This window comes from Bos indicus, chromosome 5 (genome assembly GCF_029378745.1).
Source record: "Bos indicus isolate NIAB-ARS_2022 breed Sahiwal x Tharparkar chromosome 5, NIAB-ARS_B.indTharparkar_mat_pri_1.0, whole genome shotgun sequence".
NCBI lineage: Eukaryota > Metazoa > Chordata > Mammalia > Artiodactyla > Bovidae > Bos > Bos indicus.
Window position 1 is genome coordinate 19,484,576 of NC_091764.1, and position 21,214 is coordinate 19,505,789.

General features: G+C 42.9%; 3 protein-coding genes across 8 annotated transcripts in view; 1 reads left to right on the forward strand and 2 right to left on the reverse strand.

Annotated features, from left to right (window-relative positions):
• POC1B (POC1 centriolar protein B) overlaps nucleotides 1-7,123 on the reverse strand; it is a 104,946-nt gene extending 97,823 nt beyond the window's left edge. For 2 of the 5 annotated variants that reach the window (XM_070788929.1, XM_070788927.1), the window contains exons 1-2: nucleotides 6,978-7,122; nucleotides 6,236-6,320 (exon numbers count right to left, since the gene is read on the reverse strand). In XM_070788929.1, the coding sequence (XP_070645030.1) occupies nucleotides 6,236-6,320; nucleotides 6,978-6,992 (100 nt within the window). In that variant the 5' untranslated portion in view covers nucleotides 6,993-7,122. Of the gene's footprint in view, nucleotides 1-6,235; nucleotides 6,321-6,977 lie in introns of those variants that run through there. The other 3 variants (XM_070788931.1, XM_070788932.1, XM_070788928.1) reach the window with 3 other exon arrangements.
• On the reverse strand, nucleotides 563-5,645 carry GALNT4 (polypeptide N-acetylgalactosaminyltransferase 4). The gene has a single exon (XM_019960330.2). It carries the CDS (start codon nucleotides 5,642-5,644, stop codon nucleotides 3,896-3,898), a length of 1,749 nt encoding a protein of 582 aa, XP_019815889.1. The 5' UTR covers nucleotide 5,645; the 3' UTR covers nucleotides 563-3,895.
• LOC139183061 (dapper homolog 3-like) lies at nucleotides 6,367-20,426 on the forward strand. 2 transcript variants are annotated; one of them, XM_070788934.1, is made up of 3 exons: nucleotides 6,367-6,664; nucleotides 19,005-19,102; nucleotides 20,211-20,426. In XM_070788934.1, the coding sequence occupies exons 1-2, from the start codon at nucleotides 6,367-6,369 to the stop codon at nucleotides 19,055-19,057; spliced, it is 351 nt and encodes a 116-aa protein (XP_070645035.1). In that variant the 3' UTR covers nucleotides 19,058-19,102; nucleotides 20,211-20,426. The 2 variants fall into 2 exon arrangements, 1 of the variants encoding a protein (XP_070645035.1); XR_011566526.1 differs by lacking the exon at nucleotides 6,367-6,664 and adding an exon at nucleotides 6,673-6,901.
• Nucleotides 20,427-21,214: the final 788 nt, after the last annotated feature.

The following is a 21,214-nucleotide window of genomic DNA, read 5'->3' on the forward strand; positions in this document are numbered from 1 at the left end:
GCTATGCAGTTTACAGGACAGACATATTTCTTTTTGGCCCAGGGTTTTGAATGTTGTGTTAGTGTGCCCACATGTCCACTTGCCTCCTTTTATAGTGCTCCCAATTTGTCCCAGAGATTTCTGACCATTTCTAGTTTGTTTATGAGTAGTTAATGCATACGACTTCCCTGGTGGCTCAGAAGTAAAGCGTCTGCCTACAATGTGGGAGACCCGAGTTCAATCCCTGGGTAGCGAAGATCCTTTGGAGAAGGCAATGGCACCAGTATTCTTGTCTGGAAAATCCCACTGTCAGAGGAGCCTGGGAGGCTACAGTCCACCGGGTCACAAAGAGTTGGACATGACTGAGCGACTTCACTTTAGTGCATGAGCAGTGTTAGAACCACTACAGAATCCTTGCTAGTTAGTGACACTTTGCAAAATAATACATGGAATCCAACTTTTTAAATATTCTACTGTCTGCATTTGTCAAATAAGTAAAATGATAACAAGTTTACCTTACTCCTATTACCAGCCGTAAATGTGTACGTAGAAAGAGTGACCCCAGAGACTAAAACCATCAGAATCCATTTGCAAAAATAATTAGGCATATGTTTTATTTTACATGTCTTAATCAATATTGCAAATATCATTAACAAAAGGAAAAAAGGGTAGAAATCGCTCATCATACACCAAAAAATTCATTGTTCAAAAGAGATTAATCTGAATCTCAACATTCTTTGTGCTCATTTAATAATATTATTAAAACATCAATTCAAAAGGACAAATAAGTCAAAACTAAGTATTTTATTAACTAAAATTGAGACCCTAAATCAACTACACAACTGAAAAATAACCTACCATCAACCTAGAAAAGTTTTATTTGCTGACATATAATGAATACTCAAGAGCCTACTATAGGGTGCATAGACAAATTTTCTTTTACAAACAAGTTATTTTGAGTTATAGAGACTCTGTAGATGACTAGATCATTGTTTTTAAATGGCTGCTAAAAATGACTATTTAGAGTCAACCTATTCACAGAATTGAACACTAAATAACATTAGTTTAGTTCAGTTCAGTCGCCAGTGATCATTTAAAGTTGAAATTCTTGTCTACCAAATTTTCATAACACTTTTTAAGCAGGTAAATTAACTTAAAAGATCTGTTAATTATATACAGCAAAAGAGCTTTGGTACCAATAAATTAGGAGTAGGAAATAAAAAATACCTTGTAGTTTTACAGTGTGTTTTAGAAATTAAATTGGAAATGGCTACATATGAAAATGTAGAAGTCTTTTTCTATTAACTACATTATTGTGAAGAATGAACCACTCGCTTATTCTGAATTACTGATATAAATAAAACACGAGCCTAAAATTTCTTCCAAAAAGATGAATGGGTCACACCCTGCAATTTAGGCAAAAGGTAAACAAAGAATTCAGTGCTTTACTTTTCAATGCTCCCTTTTTCTTTTGATGAGAGCAGAAAGATTCTAGGATAAAAATAATTCCAATAAATACATCTAGAATATATCAATCTTAGCACTCCCATCTGATAAGGGGCTAAGAAGAACAACCACCTACCAATGCAGGAGACACAGGTTCAATCCCTGGATTGGGAAGATCCCCTGGAGAAAGAAATGGCAACCCACTCCAGTATTCTTGCCTGGGAAATCCCATGGGCAGAGGAGCCTGAAGAGCTACAGTCCATCGGGTCACAAAGAGTAGGATATGACTAAGCGACTGAGCATGCATGAAGAACAACAAAAATAAATAAAAAGAGAAAAGTGATTTTTAAAAACCAAAAGGCAGATTGAGTAAGAGGTGAGGGTGGGTTTAGTAGAATATCTGCTGCCAATGAACGAATTCAGAGGACTATTACAAATTCTTCCTAAATTATACCCAAGGTCATGCACATTGTACATAGAATCTAAACAATTCTTTGCTACATAACATACAGAAAATTATGAACACATTTTTATTTTAAGAAAAAGAGAAACAAAATATACAAAGCAATATTACTGTTTGAAAAGGTTATTCTAAAAACTTTTGTTGAATTTAGATTTTGCCAAGTTCCTACTCTCCAAGTAGTCAAGCAGACACCAAAAACAACTTCTGAGTACTGTGGACTGATCGTTCATGGAGCATGCATTTTTCACAAATCTACAGCAAAATGAACTAGTTAAGATTTAATTCTGAATTCAGCCTGTGATTGATTTCTGGATATAACATTGGAATAAAAACAGTAAAAGTAACTTTGTAAAAGTATGTTTACTTCTCACATAAATTAGTTTGGAAAATATTAATATTCTTAACCCAAAAGATTCCTTTCAGAATTTGAAAGATCAAAGAATAAAAAACAAAATTGATTCAGCAATTCTCAAAATAAAATGAATACAAACACTGGCCACAACTTTCCACTCAATCCAAAATAAACCACTTCAGTTGAGCTCAGCTGACTTAATTTTCAAAAACCATTTCTTTTTTCCAGCTTCATACCTGGAATAACCATTTCTCAACAACATTATCCGCGTTAGCAGGGAGGAGATAAAAGTGTTCTAGAGATTGCACAGTCACTGAATGTACAAGCAGGACATTCCAGTGCTGGAGGGAATCTTCAAGACCTGCTCCAGCACCCACATTTTACAGATGAGGAAACTAAGGCCCAAAATGAGTCATTTAATCAAATGACTTGACCAAAGCCACATTGTTTGGCTGAGCCATTCATTCAGCCAGTCATTCATTCACCCACAATTACTGACAGCTATCTAGGCACCAGGCCTGGGACTCCGTGCAGAAAAGAAGCTGGAAGGCCCCATCTACCATTGCAGAGGCTATCCTTCCACTTGGAAAATCTTAAGATCAACCCTTAAAAGTCCTCATCAGCAAGAACTCTGTAGGAGAGTTTCACTGACTTTGTCCAACAGGGCTCACTTTCAGTTTCACACGTTTCAGTAAACACAGTTGGCCTCTACTGTGTTTATTTTAAGCGATTATTAAGCGTTTACTTTAAGTGATTAAGCATTAACAAAGAGAAGCACAGTATTCTGAATGAGTCCCTCTCTGATACATTCAAAGTTTAAGGAAGTGCAATCAGAAAATATCCCATACACACAAACAAGTTCACAGAGAGGACAGCTTACAAAACCAGAGCAATCTGAGGTATCAACATAGAGCAGTTAAGTCTAATAGCTCAATCCCCTCAATTCCACAAAGTGTGGAATGTAAATGGTTCCCATTTCATTCAGATGTGGGTATATTTTTCTGAGATGTCTGTATGTTAGGAAGAACTCTAAACTCAATTCCAATTCACATCCAGTGACAATATAACTAAACCAGGCCTTTTTCCTGAAGAGTAACCTTCCTTGATTTCTATTTGAGTAACAGAAAATTAGAATAAAAAAACTAAGTAAAACCTAAAATTTCATTTGGGGACTAAAGAAAATTAAAATTCTATGTACAACAAAAATAGCAACAGCTTGAACTGCACATTTCTGAGTTTTTTGTTTTTTCTTTTTAATGAGATGTGCAGTGAACTTACCCATCAACATAAATCATCCCTCATTTTGCTTGGACTTTTATATTCTTTTAATATTAAGTCTGGCACTTAAATGTTTTGTGTATCTCAAGTCACAGTCGAGTCGACTTCTTTAAGAAGTAAGAGAACATATTGACAAAGCTCTTAAATAAAACAACCCCAAAATAAGGCACTTTGAAATATTAAACAACAGCTGTCTGTGTACCCAGTTTCAGTGTTTTGTTTTCTTTTTTTTAACCAAAATGCTCCACCGCTTTTACAGAGCTGTTGCAGATGACCACTGGGTGAATGCTGATGAAATAAATCTTCACTGAGGCTCTCTGAAGGCTGACTCCCCTGAAGCTATTGTCAGTTCAGGACCAAAGTGCTGTTATGCTCCTCTATGTCTCAAACTTCCAGATTTGATTTTTATCCAGAGCATTACAAGTTCTCATCTGAACATCGGGCCCGCCCTCCTGTGTCCGGAAAGCGCTAAGACACAGTCCTGAGTGGGGATGAAAAACGGTTCCATCTTCTTTAAAATGCCAAATAATGTTTGCTGGGATAGGAAACCCATCTTTGGGACAATTTTGCATTCCCACATGCTTTTTTAGCTCGGGAACTTCTGCACATAACTCCGTCACCGAATTAAACCTTATTTCTTTGTTGGAGGTATATTCAAAGAATTGATTGCCTCCTTGACCATGGCATCCAAACAGGGAAAGGTTAGCACTTGTGGGGTTGTTGTCAGGAGCATTATAATCTAAACATTCAGAAGAGATCCCAATACTGCGAATAGCTCCGTGCCAGCCTGGCCTATCCTCTGGAACATGCAAAGTAGAAAACACATTTTTCAAATACCAGTCAAAGCTCTTGCACCTCAGCCTTTCCCGTAGTAATTTTCTTTCAGAAATATCGCCATAAGCTTCTTTCCTTGCTGGAGGGTTTCGGTTGTAGAAATGCTCTTTGTACTCGTCCATCCAGACTTCCGCTGCCCGAGCAGTATTCTGCAGGAAATTGGGCCGAGCATATGGTGCCCGCTTAGGGAATACGTGGCCCACGTGGGAACATGGGTGGATCTCCAGTTTACCTCCACACTGCCACACCCTGAAAGACAGCTCCAGGTTTTCACCTCCCCACACTTCCATCCCAGTATCGTAAGTTCCAAGGTACTGAAAATACTTCTTGCTGACTGCAAACAGTCCTCCGGCCATGGTGGGCGATCTGAATGGTTCAATTCTCGATTTACGCCTGTCCCTTTCATGTTTGGGAACAGAATGCCACTGGAATGTCAGACGCCAGTCGAACCCACCAATCATGGGCTCCCCAGTCTGCATATAGAATTCAAAAGTATTCCAGTCGATGGTGTCTATAACAGGACAAATGACCACTGTTTCATCCTTACGAATCCTTTCCAAAAGTGGCTCCAGCCAACCAGTATTACACTCACAGTGACAATCCAGGAAAGTGAGGACATCGCCAGTGGCAAAAGTGGCCCCAATCAGACGGGCCCTCACCAGCCCTTCCCGCTTGTTTGTTCTAATCAGGCGGACTCGATCCAGATTGCTGACGTAAGTTTCAAGCTGTGTCTTCAAATATACTCTGTCGCTCAAGTCATCGACTAAGATGATCTCCTTCAGAAGGACTGCGGGAGAAGTTTCTAAAACACTGTGGATGGTGCGAAGTAAAGTCGACCAGGCTTCGTTATAGAAAGCGATGATGACAGAAGTGGTCGGAAGTCGCCTGTAGTTAAACTTCTTGGACTTACACTCATACATTCTTTTATCCTCTATGTGGCGGTGCAGGGAAATCCTGTCACTGAGGTAAATGTTAATGGCATATCTCTCAATGAGTTCCTCTTGCTGCTTCAGTTCACTCTCGCTGAGCTGGAGTTTGCTGGCTTTCCCCCACTCCCCAAGGGCATGGGAATCTGCAGGGGGCTTCTCATACAGCGGTCGAGACAAATCCACTGCTTTCTTCCCCGGCTCTGAGAGCTGTCTTGACCCCGGCTCCCGGGCACCGCCGGCTCGTAAGGAGGCATGCAAAGTGGAGACGGAGAGTTCCACCAGGAGGTAGGCCACTGTTAGGAGCGCCAGCAGCAGACAGCTTCTGCGTGCCCACGTCCACCTTACGGCCATCCGGATCTTCATGGCTGGGGCGCGGACGCGGCCACCAGAGTCACCGCGCGCAGGGGAAGGGCTGCGGGACCCGCCACTTGAGCTCCGGGCTCAGGTAGGAGCGAACTTCCGAGCGGGTCCCTCCTTTCATGCAGGCGTTCGGCTCCTCGGCAGCCGCGGGGGCTTCCTGGGGGTCACCTGGGACCTCCGCGGGGCTCGGCCTCCGGTGCAGCCCCAACTCCTCTCTCCCCACTTCCTCCTGCCTGCCTCACAACTTTTCACAAACTCCGCAGCCAACAACACCCCACCCTCCCCGGGCCGAGGACAAACCCCTCCCCTTCCCACTTCCTCCCCCTGGTGGCGAGTTCGCGCCAGTGGTCGGCCAGGCCCGGGCCCAGGCCTGTGGGCGACTCTGCGGGGCCGGGGGGCGGGCGCACCAAGGTGACCCCGGACTCGGGTCCACTCCGGCTCCAACTGCATCTCGACCGCTCTCCACACGATTCCACCCATATAGGTCCTCAGTCGTGATGCTCCCGGGGACCCAGTGTGGATGGGCGGCAATCCTACCGATTGAGCGTCTCATCACAAAAAAAGAAAAAAAAAAAAAAAAGAAAGAAAACTTACCAAGTTGTTTGCCATTGGGGCTAAAGTCCACAGAGGTGATCGCAGCTTTGTGGCCCTTAAAGTAACGCTCCAGAACCGGATCCTCCTGGGAAGGAAAGTTGTCAAGTTTTGAAAGCAGGTGCAGACCTCGAATGTGGGGGGTCGGAGAGGAGCGCGGTCCCCTCCTGCGGGAGCCGGCCCGGGAACGGCCATATCGGTGGAGGGTTGTGGGGGAGCAGCAGCACCCCGAACGAGCACGCGCGGCCGCAGCTAATTGGGGTGTACGCCGAGCACCAGTGTCCCCCCGCAGAGCCGGCGGAATCCCCGCTCGCGCTGCCCAGAAGCGGGCGCCCGCCGGAGACCACCTGGGCAGAGCGATTGAAATGCACGTTCCGGGGCCCCGCCCGCAGGCTCGCGGTCACAGGTGCGAGGCGGAGCCCCCCGGCTTCGGTACGTTTCAAAAACCTCCCAGGTGATTCTGACGCAGGCGCTCCACGGAAACCCTAAGAGAATTCTCGGGGGCCATGGGGCCGCCGGAGCTCGGGGAGGAGCACCCGGGGCTCCGCCAGGGCTCGGCGCTCCCGGTGCCCCGGGGGCAAGGGATGAGTCACGGGCGCCCCGGGACGAGGGGCGCGGAGCTCGCAGCTCAGGATTCGGCTGAGGACTCCTGCCTCCATGTCCCGCCAGGTGCGGGTGTAGCCCCGACCTGGCTCCCCAACCCGCGGGACCGGCTCCAGGGAGGCGCACCGCAGCCCGTCCTTACCGGGGAGGAGGCCATGGGGGAGCGCTCAGCTCCCGGCTCCTGCCCGCAGGGGGAACCGGGGGGAGGGAGGGGGCGGGGTAGGAAGGGGGACCGTGCGGTGCCCGGAACCGTCTGCCCGGAGCGGCAGCGCCTCCCGGTCACTACAACAACGGCGCCCCAGTCAAACCCCGCGCTCCAGGCGTGGCCAGCCGAGCCCCGAGGCTGCGCCCGCGCCAAGAAAAGCCGGACCTCCGCCACGTGGCAAGCCGGACGCCCGGGGATCGGGTGTCGCCACACATCAAAGCCAACGTTTGCTAACACCTGAGCTCCCCCCCCCGCTTGATACCAGAAGAAGGGTAGTAACCAAGATAGGTAGGAGACCGATGCTTGGGAGAGGGTAAGGAACCTGTGATCGATGCAATCAGAATTCTATTACGCGTTAAAGAGACAGCGCGCGCGAATTTGAAGCGGGTCCCGCACAGCTTATTTTTTGATGCTGAAGAGAGTTTGATCTGAAATGAGGCGGCTTGCTATTTATTATTATACACAAAAGAACTAAATCTCTGGAGGATAGACTTGAATTTATTTAACCACTATTTTTCACGCACGCCCAGCATGTTATAAATGTAGATGCTGGATAAACGTGATGAATGAATGAATGGATGTTTTCCATCCACTTAAGGTTTTTCTGCTGCGTTTCTGTTTCAATCTCATTTGCCTGTGCTTTAGAGCTGCAAATTGATACAGTAGCATATTTGAGGTCTTTAGGAAGAGTTAGAAACATATTTTTTGTTCTGTTTAAATTATCTGGCCACATGGTAACTATAGCCATTGCTACAGTAGACTTTCCTACATAGAATATCATTTGAGCTTCAGCAACACTGCGAAGTTGATAAGAATTGTTGCCGACCTTTAGAGATTATAAACTTGATTCTTAGACATTTTGATTTAATAATCAAAGGTTACACAAAGGCAGCTCTTTCAGTTCCAAGTCCGTATCCTTTTTTACCTTGTTACAAAACTTGAAGGACTCAGCTGAAAATTACATATAGCATAAAGATTCTTGGCAGCATAAGATGGCATAATAGACCACAGCTGGTAAGATACACGGTCTATACAAATGAAAGGCATACTACACTATTACAGATTTTCTAACTCATTGTTTAGTAATAGAATTTAGTTGTAATGAATACTGTACATAGCAATCAAGCAAATTTAGACTGAAATATTAGTTCAAGTGTATGTTTGTTGAATATCTCCAGGATGTTTGGCAGTGAGGGATACAAAAGTAACTGAGATATTTTCCCCGCCTTTGAGAACTCAACAATCTAGGTTTCTGAGTTTCATGTTTTAGCATGCATAATGATGATTTTAGGGGACCTCAGTCTCAAAGATGCTGATTCAGCGTATATAAAGTGGACTCAAGGAGTCTACAGATGTATTAATAATAAGCCTCTTAGGTGATTGCCTTGGGAGTCTCAGCTGTGTACATTGAGAAACATCACTCTAGGAGGTGATGTGTCAAGATTGTTGATACTAGCAACTTATCAGCAAACTGTGGCAGGACTCTAAGCTTTGCTACTTATTCCCAGTCCAGGTTTGACTTTAAAAGAAAAAAAAAAAGACCAACATATTAAAAAAAATAATGCTGGATGCTTGTGGGTACGTAAAAGGATATACAGCACTGTGAAAACAGTTGACAGTTCCTAAAAATTTAACCCTGAGGTATATACCCAAGTGTATTAAAAACAGGGACTGGAACAGATACTTGTACACCAATATTCATAGCAGTATTATTCACAATAACAAATAAGTGGAAGCAATTCATGTATCCCACAGATAAATCAGTAAGTAAAATGTGATACATACTTACAATGCACTGTTACTCAGTCATAAAAAGGAATGAAATTCTGATACATACTGCAACATGCTATATGGTGCTTAGTCGATCAATCGTGTCAGGCTTTTTTCGACCCCATGGACTGTAGCCCGCCAGGCTCCTTTGTCCATGGGGATTCTCCAGGCAAGAATACTCGAGTGGGTTGCCATGCCTTTCCTCCAGGGGATCTTCCCCACCCAGGGATCGAACACAGGTCTCCCACATTGCAGGCGGATTCTTTACCATCTGAGCCACCAGGGAAGCCTGCTGCAGCATGGGTGAACCTTAAAACATTATGGTTTTGTTTTTGTTTTTTTAATTTAATTTTATTTTTTAACTTTACAATATTGTATTGGTTTTGCCATATATCGAAATGAATCCGCCACAAGTATACATGTGTTCCCCATCCTGAACCCTCCTCCCTCCTCCCTTTAAGTGAATAGACCAAACACAGAAGAACATATATAGTATGATTCCACCTATTGAGGTACCTCAAATATGTGGATTCATAGAGACAGACAGTAGAATGGAGGTTAATAGAATGGACTGGAGATAAGGAAGAATGGAAAGTTATTGTTTAACAGATGTGGAGTTTCTGTGTGAAATGAAGTTCTGGAAAGAGTGGTGATTGTTACAAAACATTGTGAATATACTTAATGCCATTGAACTGTACACTTACAATAGTTAAAATGGCAAAACTTATGTATATCTGACTACAATAAAAATAAATAATCAAATACATAATAATTCTGAAAACTCTGAGGACCTCAGAATTTCTCACGGTCAAGATATATCTAATATTGGGTTTAGCAGATTAACAGAAAAAGTTGGAGATGTATAAACTAGCTCAAAAAAAGAGAGAGAAATTTTTTAAGTATGGATTTTTCTCTAAGTCTCTTAGTTAAAAGAGATTCCCTGGCGGCTGAGGGGTAAAGAATCCATCTGCGAATGCCAGAGACATGAGTTTGAGCCTTGATCCGGGAAGATCCCTCATGCTGTGGAGCAACTAAGCCCATGTGGCACAACTACTGAGCTTGTGCCCTGGAGCCTGGGAGTCACGTCTACTGAACTCACGTGCGCCCTAGAGCCCATGCTCCGAAACAAGAGAAGCCACCGCAATGACAAGCCCCGCGCACCCAACTAGAGAGTAGCCCCTGCTTGCCGCAACTACAGAAAAGCCCATGCAGCAACGAAGACCCAGCATAGCCAAAAATAAATTTAAAAAAAAGTTTCCCAGGTGATGCAGTTGGTAAAGAATCCACCTGCCAGTGCAGGAGACCGAAGAGATGCATGTTCAATCCCTGGATCAGGAATATCCACTGGATGAGAAAAAGTCAACCCACTCTAGTATTATCACCTGGAAAATCCCATGGACAGAGGAACCTGGTGGGCTACCGTCCATAGGGTGGCAAAGAGTCAGTCATGACTGAGCATACACACTTGGTTAAAAATAAATTTAACTTTTTTCCAATTATCAGAAAATAAATATGAATAGGAAAAAAAATGATTGTCCCATCACTTAAAAGCTGCTTTAAAAATTTTTATTCAAGTACCTATGATAGGCTCACCACATGCCAGGTACTCTTCTAAGTACCTTAAAATTTTTGACAAATCTCATAAGAATCTGATTCAGTTCAGTTCAGTTCAGTCACTTAGTGGTGTCCGACTCTTTGCGACTCCATGAATTGCAGCACGCCAGGCCTCCCTGTCCATCACCAACTCCCGGACTCTACCCAGACTCATGTCCATCGAGTTGGTGATGCCATCCAGCAATCTCATCCTCTGTCATCCCCTTCTCCTCCTGCCCCCAATCCCTCCCAGCATCAGAGTCTTTTCCAATGAGTCAACTCTTCGCATGAGGTGGCCAAAGTACTGGAGTTTCAGCTTTAGCATCATTCCTTCCAAAGAACACCCAGGACTGGTCTCCTTTAGAATGGACTGGTTAGATAATATTAATTTTTTTCTTCCGGTTTTGTTGAGATATAACTGAATCAGCACTGTATAAGATTAGGGCATACAACATAATGAGTTGACTTTCATACATGATGAAATGATTACCACAGTAAGTTTAGTGAACATCCGTCATCTCATATAGATACAACATTTTAAAAAAATTTATTTTCCTTGTGATTCTTAGGATTTACTGTCTTAACTTTCATATAATACATCAGCGTTAATTATACTAGTCATGTTGTACATTATAGAGAGATGATATTTTTCCTATTTCCCTTGTATAGATGAGGAAATTGACATGCAGAGACATTAAGTTGCTTAGTCACAGGCACACAGCTAGGATGTGGAAGAATTTTAGATTTTAGTGGGGTGCTTCCAGACTCCACCTCTTAATCACTAAGTCATGATGCCATTTTTTGTGATTGTAAGCACATTAAAAATATGTAAAATTCTGTATCCTACCTAACACTTTTCCCAGGAAGTTTTACAAAAAGCAAGAAATATAACACCTCCTTTATTTCCATTCCACTGGCCTCATTTATTACTCCAAACTGCCCTGCCCATTATTTTCCATATTTAATTTTATTTCTTTTTTTGCTATTTCTAAACTTTGCAAACAGAAAAAGCTCAAAGGTCAGTTCAGTTCAGTCACTCAGTCGTGTCCGACTCTTTGCGACCCCATGGACTGCAGCACACCAGGCCTCCTTGTCCATCACCAATTCCCAGAGTTTACTCAAACTCATGTCCATTGAGTCAGTGATGCCATCCAACCATTTCATCCTGTGTCATCCCCTTCTCCTCCCGCCCTTCAATCTTTCCCAGCATCAGCGTCTTTTCAAATGAGTCAGCTCTTTGCATCAGGTGGCCAAAGTATTGGAGTTTCAGCTTCAGCATCAGTCCTTCCAATGAACATTCAGGACTGATTTCCTTTAGGATGGACTGGTTGGATCTCCTTGCCATCCAAGGGACTCTCAAGAGTCTTCTCCAACACCACAGTTCAAAAGCATCAATTCTTTGGCACTCAGCTTTCTTTATAGTCCAACTCTCACATCTATACATGACTACCGGGAAAACCATAGTCTTGACAGGGCCTTTGTGGGCAAAGTAATGTCTCTGCTTTTTAATATGCTGTCTAGGTTGGTCATAACTTTTCTTCCAAGGAGCAAGTGTCTTTTAATTTCATGGCTGCAGTCACCATCTGCAGTGATTTTGGAGCTCAAGGGTGGACATCTGGAAAAGTGGCCCAAGTTGGGGATTTTTTCCCCTTAAACTCAAGCCTGCTTGAGTTCATGTAATTCTACTTGCTACAGTGATCATTTGGGACCTTCTTGGATTACAAATTTATTAATCTGAATAGGAGCCACAATATTTAAAAATTTACAAGGTATCATTAGAAGCCAGGTACAAAGGTAGGACAAAATGGATTCTTTATTTAGCCCTCCTTTGCTAGATCCCCCTCAAATCAGAAATTGAGTTGATCCACGTTGACACTCTGAAGGGTTGTTATTTTAGCACCAGTCATTCCGAGGTCTGCTGCTGCTGCTGCTGCTGCTGCTAAGTCGATTCAGTCGTGTCTGACTCTCTGGGACCCCATTGACAGCAGCCCACGAGGCTCCCCCGTCCCTGGGATTCTCCAGGCAAGAATACTGGAGTGGGTTGCCATTTCCTTCTCCAATGCATGAAAGTGAAAAGTGAAAGTGAAGTCGCTCAGTCGTGTCCAACTCTTCTCGACCCCGTGGACTGCAGCCCACCAGGCTCCTCCATCCATGGGATTTTCCAGGCACCGCAGTTCCCTTCAAAGGTTGAGAATTCAGGCATAGCACAGAGGTGCCATCTGCTGTTCATTTCCCTTTATGGCACCTGGACTGAAAAACTGAGCTAGAGGCGGACACGACTGAGCAACTGAACTGAACTGAACCCTTGAACAACATGGGTTTGAACTGCACAGGTCCACTTACAAGTGGTATTTTTTTTTCAGTAAATATATTGGAATTGTTTTTTTGAAAATTTGCAACAATTTGAAAAAACTTTTAGACAAACTATGTAGCCTAGAAGTATTAAAAAATTAATAAATTTAGGTATGTCATGAATGCATAAAAATATGTAAGGTTCTGTCTATCCTTACATAGGCATAAGGTAAGTGATATTTCATATTAAATGAGTAGTGTGTTAGCCTTCTTTTGTTTTATAATTTTTCTTTCAAAGAATTACATCATAGAGTATGCCTCTCCCTTGTAATCAGAGAAACTGCATATCAGCCTAGCATCACAGGTAAGTTTTTTTTAATGTAATAATGTTTCCAATACTGTACTGTGAATAAGACTGTGATACTGTATGCTATAATAGTTTCCCTGGTGGCTCAGTCGGTAGAGTCTGCCCACAGTGTGGAAGACCCTGGGGTTCAATCCCCAGGTCAGGAGGATCCCCTGGAGAAGGAAGTGGCAACCCCTGGAGTATTCTTGCCTGGAAGATTCCATGGACAGAGGAACTTGGTGGGCTACCGTCCATGGGGTCACAAAGAGTCAGACATGACTGAGTGACTTACACTGTATGCTATAAAAATTTTATATTGATCATTCGTGAGTGTATAGGCTAAGCTATCATGAAGCATTTGTATTGATTACACCAGGCTACAATAAAGCGATCATATTGCTGCTACTTCATTATCAATGCAGAAACTGTTATACCTATAAACAAGTATGGATTTCTTTTACATGTTACCTTTCATTTTTGATGTCTAGTGTTAGTAATTTGTATAACACCTACAGTGTTTTGTATTATACAAGACAATATTGATGTAGATAGAGGCAGATGATTCACTTTGTAAACAGATGACGTAAACTTATGATATGGATAATACAGTACAGTACTGTACGTGTATTTTCTCTCCCTTATGATTTTCTTGATAACATTTTCTCTAGTTTATTGTAAGAATTCAGAATATATCAAGTATAACATACAAAATAGATGTTAATCAACTGTGTGTGTTATCAGTAAGGCTTCCAATCAACAGTAGGCCATCAGTAAAAGTTTTCCAGGAGTCAAAAGTTGTACATGGATTTTCAACTGCCTAGCATTGTTCAAAGGTCCCTGATGCTGGGAAAGATTGAGGGCAAAGGAGAAGGGGGCAGCAGAGGATGAGATGGTTACTTAGCATCACCAACTCAATAGACATGAGTTCGAGCAAATTCCAGGAGATAGTGAGGGACAGGGAAGCCTGGCCTGCTGCAGTCCATGGGGTCCAAAGAGTTGGATACAACTTAGCAACTGAACAACCACCTGTAGCCTGTTGCCAGGCAGTTTAACTCTTCTGGATACAGTTGCTTCATAGTAGCCGAGAATACATAGAAAGCGAAGTACCAGATCCTTCTGAACCATTAAAGCATTAACCTTTTTTCTTTTAAAGACTGTGAATGATTTATATCAATTAACATTAAGTCACCAAGTCCTATCAACTACATTCTCACAACTGATTTTCCCATCTTTCTGTTCTTTTGGCTCCAGCCCTTCTATAGATCCTCTGCTTCTGCCTCCTGGAGTATTTCTGTAATCCCAACTTACTTTCCGATTTCCAAACTTACCTGTGTCTGTCTGTCCTTCATGGTGCTAACAAATAGGTAAGAATCATCAGAGCAGCCAAAGTACCAATTCCCACCCCAGAGATTTTGATTTAGAAAGTCTGATGTGAATATAAGAAATCTATAGGTTCTCAAATAAGCTTTCCAGGTGATTATAATGTGCATCAATATTTGGGAGCCACTGGGCAAATCATGCCACAGGACTTCTTTAAAATGAATTTTGTGGCTACCTGGTCTAAGCCTCAAACCAAGTCTTATTTTATATTCAACCATCACTTCAAGGGATTCCCTGATAGCTCAGTTAGTAAAGAATCTGACTGCAATGCAGGAGACCCCAATTTGATTCCTGGGTTGGGAAGATCCGCTGGAGAAGAGATAGGCTACCCATTCTAGTATTCTTATGCTTGCTCTGGCTCGGCTGGTAAAGAACTAGCCTGCAATGCGGGAAACCTGGGAATGACCCTGGGTTGGGAAGATCCCCTGGAGAAGGGAAAGGCTATCCACTCTAGTATTCTGGACTGGAGAATTCTATGGACTGTATATTCCATGTGGTCACAAAGAATTGGACAGGACTGAGTGACTTTCACTTTCACCTAGCTCCCCCAAGCCAACAGTTAAGCTATTGCAGAAAATTCCTGCAGGAAATGAGCATTAGGATCACCTGAAGGACTTGTTAAACTGCAGAGAGCTGAGTCCACTTGAGAATTTCTGGTTCAGTAGATCAAGAGTCTGAGAATTTGCATTTATAATTACTAGGGTCGATGCTTATGCTATCAATGAACTATTTTGTGGAAGTCCGCAGAATAAAAAATAAAAAGTGGTGGTAGCAGGGTTAGGGAAAGAGACAGGAAGTAGAATCTGGTGTTTGCCAGGGGCTGAGGGGGAGAAGGAGATGTGGAGTTACTATTTTATGGGTGTAGAGATTCAGTTTGAGAAGATAAAGTATGTCTAGGTGGATGTACTTAGTGTCACTGAGCTATATACTGAAAAGTGGCTAAATAGTAAGTTTTACATTGGGTGTATCTTACCAAAATTGAAAACAAAAGTAAGAGAGAAGTATTGAAGGGAAAGAAAGCACATAAGTAATGGCATCCTATTTGGAGGGTGAACTTCGGTAGAACAGAGGGCACTGTAGGCATGGAGCATTCTGGCACTCTTGGGGTGCTGGCAGTAGGGATGTAAAAAAAAAAAATTAAAGTTGACATAAATAGAGCTTCCCAGGTGGCACTAGCAGTAAGAATCCATCTGCCAATGAAGGAGACATAAGAGACACATTTGATCCCTGGGTTGGGAAGAGGCCCTGGAGGAGGGCATGGCAACCCACTCCAGTATTCTTGCCTGGATCCCATGAACAGAGGAGCCTCGCTGGTCCCAGTCCATGGGGTCTCACAGACTCGGACATGACTGAAGTGACTTAGTACACGCGCACGTGACATAAATAAAATGAAGGGAGGGGGCAGAAAAAACTGAAGTGCTGTCCTTGGTCCTGAACCAATACTACCTGTTGGCAAAAGTTATCGGGCCTGCCTTCAGACACTAATAACTCTTTTTTTAAGACATATAGTTTAATATTTAATTTTCTAAAGAAAGAATGTAGCTTTTACTGTCTAAGAGTAAATAAAATCATGATAATAATTCACAATTTACCTAGCTTCTTTCATGTATATTGACAGTTGTATCAGGTTTCCACTTGTAAGAATTTTCTCCTTTTTCCCATTATGAAGAAAAGGCAATACACGCCTCCCTTCCCCTCTCCATCCTAATCATGAACTTATGCGTTAGAAGGTCATTTAAGGTAAACCATCACTATGACTTGTCAAGTAAGTATGTAAGAGGGATGAAGGGGAAGACAGAATTGAAGATGGCTGACAGGTCTTTGCTTAAATGACACTCCTCAAAGAGGCTTCAGAGACTACCCTATTTAGTGTGGCTCCTCTTTGCAGTCATTCCCTATCCCATATCCCTAACCATCCTTGATTTTCTTCATAGCCTTAGCTATTCCCTCTGCCGTTACTTCCATAAAATCTTTGCATGACCCCCTTCATTTCCTTCACTTAAGTCTCAGAAGCTTTTCAAAAATTCATGCCTCATCTCATTCTATACCACACCAGAATTTTATTTTTCTTCAAGCATGTATGCCTCACAACTTAAAAATAGTCAAATGATTTTAAAAGACATTTCACTAAAGAAGATATATAAATGGTCAGTAAGCATGAAGAGATTCCCAACATCATTAATTGGTTCAGTTCAGTCACTCAGTCGTGTCCGACTCTTTGCAACCCCATGGACTGTAGCAGGCCAGGCCTCCCTGTCCGTCACCAACTCCCAGAGTTTACTCAAACTCATGTCCATTGAGTCAGTGATGCCATCCAACCATCTCATCCTCTGTTATCTCCTTCTCCTCCTGCCTTTCAATCTTTCCCAGCATCAGGGTCTTTTCAAATGAGTCAGCTCTTTGCATCAGGTGGCCAAAGTATTGGAGTTTCAGCTTCAGCATCAGTCCTTCCAATGAACATTCAGGACTGATTTCCTTTAGGATGGACTGGTTGGATCTCCTTGCCATCCAAGGGACTCTCAAGAGTCTTCTCCAACACCACAGTTCAAAAGCATCAATTCTTTGGTGCTCAGCTTTCTTTATAGTCCAACCCTCACATACATACATGACTACTGGAAAAACCATAGCCTTGACTAGACAAACCTTTGTTGACAAAGTAAAGTCTCTGCTTTTTAATATGCTGTCTAGGTTAGTCATAACTTTCCTTCCAAGGAGTAAGTAAGTGTCTTTTAATATCATGGCTGCAGTCACCATCTGCAGTGATTTTGGAGCCCTCCAAAATAAAGTCTGTCACTGTTTCCACTGTTTCCCCATCTATTTCCCATGAAGTGATGGGACCAGATGCCATGATCTTTTTTTTGTTTGTTTTGTTTTCTGAATGTTGAGCTTTAAGCCAACTTTTTCACTCTTCTCTTTCACTTTCATCAAGAGGCTCTTTAGTTCTTCTTCACTTTCTGCCATAAGGGTGGTGTCATCTGCATATCTGAGGTTATTGATATTTCTCCTGGCAATCTTGATTCCAGCTTGTGCTTCATCCAGCCCACGTTTCTCATGATGTACTCTGCATATAAGTTAAATAAGTAGGGTGACAATATACAGCCTTGATGTACTCCTTTCCCTATTGGGAACCAGTCTGTTGTTCCATGTCCAGTTCTAACTGTTGCTTCCTGACCTGTATATAGGTTTCTCAAGAGGCATGTCAGGTGGTCTGGTATTCCCATCTCTTTCAAAATTTTCCAAAGTTTGTGGTGATCCACACAGTCAAAAGCTTTGGCATAGTCAATAGAGCAGAAATAGATGTTTTTCTGGAACTCTGTTGCCTTTTTGATAATCCAGTGGATATTGGCAATTTGATGTCTGGTTCCTCTGCCTTTTCTAAAACCAGCTTAAACATCTGGAAGTTCACGGTTCACGTACTGTTGAAATCTGGCTTGGAGAATTTTGAGCATTACTTTACTAGCATGTGAGATGAGTGCAATTGTACGATAGTTTGACAATTCTTTGGCATTGCCTTTCTTTGGGACTGGAATGAAAACACCTTTTCCAGTCCTGTGGCCACTGTTGAGTTTTCCAAATTTGCTGGCATATTGAGTGCAGCACTTTCACAGCATCATCTTTCAGGATTTGAAATAGCACAACTGGAATTCCATCACCTCCACTAGCTTTGTTCGTAGTGATGCTAATCATTAGAGAACTATAAATCAAAACCACAATGAGATACTACTTCACAGCCACCAGGATGGCTATAGTCAAAAAGATGAACAACCTTAGGTTGCAAGGATGTTTCAACATATGCAAATCAATAAATATGATGCTGCTAAGTCACTTCAATCGTGTCCGACTCTGTGCGACCCCATAGACGGCAGCCCACCAGGCTCCCCTGTCCCTGGGATTCTCCAGGCAAGAACACTGGAGTGGGTTGCCAGTTCCTTCTCCAATGCATGAAAGTGAAAAGTGAAAGTGAAGTCGCTCAGTCGTGTCCGACTCTGTGCGACCCCATAGATGGCAGCACACCAGGCTCCTCCGTCCATGGGATTTTCCAGGCAAGAGTACTGGAGTGGGGTGCCATTGTCTTCTTCAAATAAATATGATACATCACATTAAAGGATGAAAGACAAAAATCATATAATCATCATATGCCTAACCAATTTAAAAGGATGAAAGACAAAAGTCATATAATCATCATGTGCCTAGCCAATATGTCTCAGCATGATATGTGATCATTTATGTGTTTTCTCCCTCAGTAGCTCTAACCAAATCATGGTGGATATCAGTTAATGGCATCTTAAACTCCCCAAAAAAGTCTACTGTGTCCTCTTCTAGGCATCTACATCCTGTGTTGGATCAGGAGTTCCCGAAATAGTGCCTGAAGACATGAAAAAGTAATCTATTCATACGTGCCCTGATTTATTATCACTGATGCAGAGTCACTAATTGACTTTTCTCCTGCTGCTGCTGCTGACAAATTCTACTGTCAAATTACGCACATGCTAATCTTTTTCTGATGACTACTCAGAACAACAAAAAACTGCAGAACATTAGGTAGGGGTCTTGGAAAGTCTTTCAATTTCTTTCTGTTACAGGTGAGAAACCAAAGATCCCTGAAGGCTCACTGACTCCCACACTGTTCAGCTAGACCATCATGGAGCCAATCCTACAAGTTAACACTCCAGAATTCCAGGTCAGGGCTGGCCCTTGACTATGAATGTGTCCTCTATGTTCCAGATGACCTCAGCCAGAGGTTATGACTTTTTAATCTATCTTTTTATCCAGATTTAGTGGAAGTCTTATAGTCTCTATGGAATATACTTATGGTCCTCAGACTACTGATATATTTATGATATAAACATTATTAAGCATACTACTATGAACCACACAATATTTTAAATAAAAATATAAGTAAAAATGAGAACAAAGGTAGAAAACTCACTTACCTTCTAGGCCCAAGCAGATAACAGAAATGAGTGAGACAGGCTAGACTGTAGGGTTACCAATACAATACAGAGTGTCCTAAGTGAACTGCACGAGTTACACAAGACATACACTGAAAACAGTACAATAAAATCACTGTATATCTGAACTTCAGGAATTTGCAGAGAACTGGAAAGACCCTGCCCCTCTCACCTGAAGAGGGCAGCTGCCACTCAAGTCTCAGAGGTTGTTGCCATGGGAAACACAGCTCTGGTGTCACCAAATTATTTAAACTTGATAAGCTGGAAATCCAGGCTTTTAGTCAAACTCCCCCACACTGTAAAAGTTGTAAACTGACTTGGAAAATTTTACAGACTACTTGGGGGGAAAAAACATCACGTCTGTAGATTCTGATGGTGTTTAAGGGAGCCCCCAAATAAGACTTCTCTTTCCCACCCAAATGGGGAAGCAGTTGAGCCCTACAGGTTTCAGACACATGGAGGTCGAAATGCCAGCATTGCTATCACCAGTGCTGTAACAATAGTGGATTTGGCTTAAGTATTAAGGATATGGGCTTCCCAAGAGAAGCTAGTGGTAAAGAATCTGCCTGCCAATGCTGGAGACAGATGGGGGTGGTGTGGGGGGTTGGGTTCAATCCCTGATTGGGAAGCTCCCCTGGAGGAGGGCATAGCAACCCACTACAGTATTCTTGCCTGGAGAATTTCATGGGCAGAGAAAGCTGGGGGGCCACCATCCATGGGGTCACAAAGAGTGGGACACGACTGAGCGACTGAGTGTGCATGTAAGCATTAAGGATATAACCAAACAGACTCCTAGCAGGCTCCTAAATTGAAATAACCGTGTTCTACCTGATCCAGCCGTTCACTCCAGCAAAGCAGAGTTTACCCTTCAATGAAAAAAGCAAACTGGAACACTCCCTCTTCGCAGACATAAGAGGCAGGACATGGAGAAAGGCGGAGCTGGGTGTGCTCTGCCCCTTCTTCCCGACTCTTCGGGCAACTCTGCAACAGGGAAAGCCAAAGGGGAGAGGAGGTGGATGCTTTAATTTCTGAAATAAAACTGTTTTGAATTAAGGGTGTACTGGAAGGCATTTTATTATCAGTGAAAAAACAGATGAGGCATGGGGCTTCCTCCTCCCCCTTGCAGATTTCACACAGAGAGGAAGAAGTAGGCCTTTGCGTAAGTTTGAATGGGCAGAAGAAGAAAAGAATTAAATTGTTTTCTAATTGCACCTGATGAATCCCGCTTTTTTATTAACATGAATGTTGCAGATATTTTTAGTTTGAATAACTGAAAACGCATCTCAAACTGGCTGGTGTAACAGATGTGGGCACAGTGTGGTTGAGACCACAGATCTGTTTCCTGTGGTTCTCTTAGATCTGCCTCTCTCCATGCTGGCTTCTTCCTCAGACCCAGCACCCTGCTTGGTTACAAAAAGGCAACTGGCAGCAGATGTAACTTCATGTTCCCGGTTCACTTCTGAAGGGGAGAACATTACTTCCTGAAAGGGAGGATCAGAGATTCTCAGTTCCCTGCTGAGTAGAACACCTGCGAAGAAATCCCTGTGGCTAGGGAAATGCCACATTCTGGCTGGATTAGGCTTGTATAAATTAATCCAGTCAATGGAACATAATTAAACTACCCAGGATCCTTCCACAAACGCTAGTGAAAAGGTAGACACAATCAAAATGCAAGGCTGCTACCAAGTAGGATGGAAATGATGTGGGTGTGAGATGGGGAAAATGTACACCATGAGAGATGAGGCCGGACTGAATAGAAGACACGGCTGTTGACCCATGACCTCTGAAGAGGAAAAGGGGTTGGGTAGAGGCCAGGAAGAGACTGGACTATAAAGGGGTTG

Coding starts and splice junctions, on each gene's coding strand:
- GALNT4 (XM_019960330.2), bottom strand. CDS start 5,644: ATGAAGATCCGGATGGCCGTAAGGTGGACGTGGGCACGCAGAAGCTGT.
- LOC139183061 (XM_070788934.1), top strand. CDS start 6,367: ATGTGGGGGGTCGGAGAGGAGCGCGGTCCCCTCCTGCGGGAGCCGGCC. Junction 6,665..19,004: donor GGCGGAGCCCCCCGGCTTCG/GTACGTTTCAAA, acceptor TTTCTGTTACAG/GTGAGAAACCAAAGATCCCT.